Source organism: Sphaeroforma arctica, assembly GCF_001186125.1.
Source record: "Sphaeroforma arctica JP610 unplaced genomic scaffold supercont1.2026, whole genome shotgun sequence".
In the NCBI taxonomy this organism is placed as follows: Eukaryota; class Ichthyosporea; order Ichthyophonida; genus Sphaeroforma; species Sphaeroforma arctica.
In genome coordinates this window covers 5873-9262 of record NW_014038532.1, presented here as the reverse complement: position 1 = coordinate 9262, position 3390 = coordinate 5873, and the positions used below count along the sequence as shown (strand labels likewise).

Below are 3390 nucleotides of genomic sequence, written 5' to 3'. Positions count from 1 at the left end.
ATATATAAATATATATATGCATATATTAATATATATATATGTGTGTGCGTGTGTTTATGTATACTATATATATACATATATATATATAGTATACATACATATATTTATATAGTATATATTTAAATATATATATTACGATAGCAAAGATATCACATATGTGCCATTTGTCGGTTCTGAATAGATACTACTTCTCAGAGTAGTAGAGAAGCTCACTGATATAGTCGTACGATGCACACTTTGATGGTAGACCGTGTGCATATGATATGCGGTAGCAGAAGCTAGTACCTTGAATCTTATCTAGATACATTCATTTCAGTTAAAACCAGTGAGTTTGCCACTAATATACCCTATTGACAGCTCATACCTTAGTCCTTTGCTGGAGCCACTCTTCTTGCAGTAGTAGATGGTGATCTTCTGCACCTGCGGCACGTACCGACCGATGAGGTCCAATGGACCCTTTTGCAACGCCATTATAAACAAAAGTACCTTATACACGCTATCTGTCACCAACGTGATCTCAAGTTTGTGCTACGATAATCCAAATATGCGTACACTTTAAGACCATACAACACAGTGACAGGGATACAATTTGCGCGTGTACAATTACTTATGTTGTGATAACCCTAAATAATCAGCTCCGGGTTTATAGACTTTGGTCTGTGGCCGTGGGCCGTGGGTGACAGAATGGCAGTCACACGTTTGCACCTGTCCTGCACCTGGATTTCTGGTTCGGGTCGTTCACTCAAAACGCCCGCCAAATCAGTAAATACGGTTTTACTTCAGTAAGATCAGTCATAGGCTTTGGCTCATAGACATAGGTGATAACCTGATAGAGTGACAGGTCATAGCCTCCTATACACCGACCACAGTCAAGGAAAAAATAATCAGACAGAAATAAATAAACATTCGGAGACGTGATATACTTTCGTTAATATAGTTTGTGGTCAGACATATGCACCTTTATTTACCGAGTATCACATAATGGGCGAGACGAACACTGACCGACTACTGCGTCAGGCGAGCAATCGGATCGTGGACGAGCCCAGTGAACGACTGCTGCAGTTGTCCGACGAAATGTTCAGTAAAGTGGCAGCATACGTCAAGTAAGTGTGTGTGCAGACTATCTATCTTCACGAATATACAGTTCGTATATTTCACCAAGGCGTATAATAAACCCCGAGAGCATGATATCTCAAAAATAGTATAGATACTACCGTCAAGCATCGTGTGTATGCAATTTGCATACAAAATGTGTTCAGAGTCGTCGTGTGATGAATCTGTCTATAACGATACCAACTTTATCAGTTAATGAGTTCAAACCCCCACATTTGAATTCCTCACTTCAAAATAATGTTTATTTTGCCTTGATACGAAGCTTGTATGAGCCATGCGGTCAAACGATAATGTTGTGCGATGGCGGGCGCAGACTTTACACGACATCCATGTGCTATGCTAATCGTACTAATCGAGTTATTGCCTGTGTGTTCACTTGCTCTATGCCGACAAGTGTCATATATACGCAATCAGTGATGTGATAGGCTTGTAAGTACCATGCCGGCGGGGTGTGAATATTCTACCACAGGCGCTAGGTCTCAGAATGCCAGTCGCATACTTAGGAAGATAGGCCAAAATGAACTCGTCTGGCACTATAGAGGATGTTGCTACTTTCAGACCATTGGGTATATATGCATCTCTCTTTCACTAGACTAGGGGATTTTGCTACTTTATATGCATCTCTCTTTCACCCTTATAGAGAGTCGAGTATGCATATGTGCACCATCGTTATAAAGTGTAAGGTATTATTCATCTCATTCATCCTTGTAGAGAGTTGGGTATGTATGTGCATCAACGTGAATAGGATTAAGGTAAATATGCATCCTTCTCACCCTTATAGAGAGTTGGATATATATATATGCATCAACGTTATTGGGATAAAGGTATATATGCATCTTTCTCACCCTTATGGAAAGTTGGGTATATATATACATCAACGTTATTGAGATTACGGTATATTACGTCTCTCTTATTATTATGGAGAGTTGGTTATATATATATATAGGTATCTGTCAACCTTGTGGAGATTTGGGTATATATATATCGGTTTTCAAACTTCAAACGTCCAATCGCTCTGCACAGCTTCTCTCCACGTAACCTACACATACCTTGACACTATCTAAAAAACGTTGAATAATCCCTTGTCAAAACACGCCTCAAACTTTCCTATCTCACAAACTGTGGTGATATGGCTAAGATCATCCTATCCGGCCAACAATCCTCAGAGCCAGGCTGCATGGGTCACTGGAAAGTACAAGATGTTATGCGGCTTCTATTGTTCAAAGTATGCAATGTACATGCCATACGCAACCACAGATGGACTATCTGCACTAGTGCGGCTGAGACGGCAACCGCACAAAATACAAACAAATCGGCTGTGGTAGTGACTACTACGGATTGTATTTAGGTTTGCGTAAGTATCTGCTATTACTATTCGATAGTCCGTGCTGATTAGTTGGTATATAACCACAGAACATTGTAACCCCATGCAGAGCCGAATTAGGACAGCCCATCGACGACCTGGCACTAATGGAGAAGATCAACAACATCACTGCGGCCAGGTACTCGAAAATGGCTGATCAGATGGCGAACGTCAACGCTGAGGTGAGCTTCATATGGCGAGTACAAAAGCTTACCTGTGTGTATATATATACACAAATGCACGTAGCACGCATATTGGTTCATGGTTAGACATTTGCCGTCGACCATCTACCTCCTCATTGAGCAACCTCAGCGGTGTGTGTTCACACAGCTGATTGCAGAACTGCCAGGTGCACTCATTCTGGTGATTTATGGTGTGATTTTGGCCTTACACCTCAATATGGACGTGGCTTGCCTTGATCCCTAGACAATTCTCACTACCATGCAGGTGATAGATATGTTAATGGATAGTATCACTTTTGAGGAACTAAGCGGGGTTCGTAGTATAGTATTTCTAAAGCCAGACTTTTACCGGTACTCCAATGGAGACATCCGCATACTCTCACAAAAACCTTGTTACAGAGTGAGAAATTGTGTATGCGGTGTGTATCTAGATCTGTCGTGTTTCATGGACAACATTTGTGCGTGCTTCTACATCCCCCTCAATCATTCAACGAGTTGCTCACCTTTCGTATGTTTCTTCATGTCTTATGCCTCCGACAAATGTATATGGTATGTGCTATACCAAGGTGGCGGAGCTGTACGATGCGTATACCACAGTTGCAGTGTCGATGGAGAAGATTGATGAGGTTGAGCAAGGTAACGCGAGCTACACTGATCACGTGTATATTACTTGGTACATTAAGAGTTAGGATTGTGCGTGTATGCATATACTTGTATGTATATGTTTGAGAT

At 41.2% G+C, this 3390-nt stretch overlaps 1 protein-coding gene across 2 annotated transcripts; it reads left to right on the top strand.

Moving 5' to 3' along the window:
- Positions 1 to 980: 980 nt before the first annotated feature.
- Positions 981 to 3347, top strand: SARC_12037 (the record flags this gene model as incomplete). 2 transcript variants are annotated; one of them, XM_014293867.1, is made up of 3 exons in its annotated part: positions 981 to 1103; positions 2547 to 2658; positions 3225 to 3347. In XM_014293867.1, coding segments are annotated over 3 exons (358 nt in total), but the record flags the coding sequence as incomplete, so codon positions are not given. The 2 variants fall into 2 exon arrangements, with proteins under 2 accessions (XP_014149342.1, XP_014149341.1); XM_014293866.1 differs by lacking the exon at positions 981 to 1103 and adding an exon at positions 2216 to 2338.
- Between the last annotated feature and the right edge of the window lie 43 nt (positions 3348 to 3390).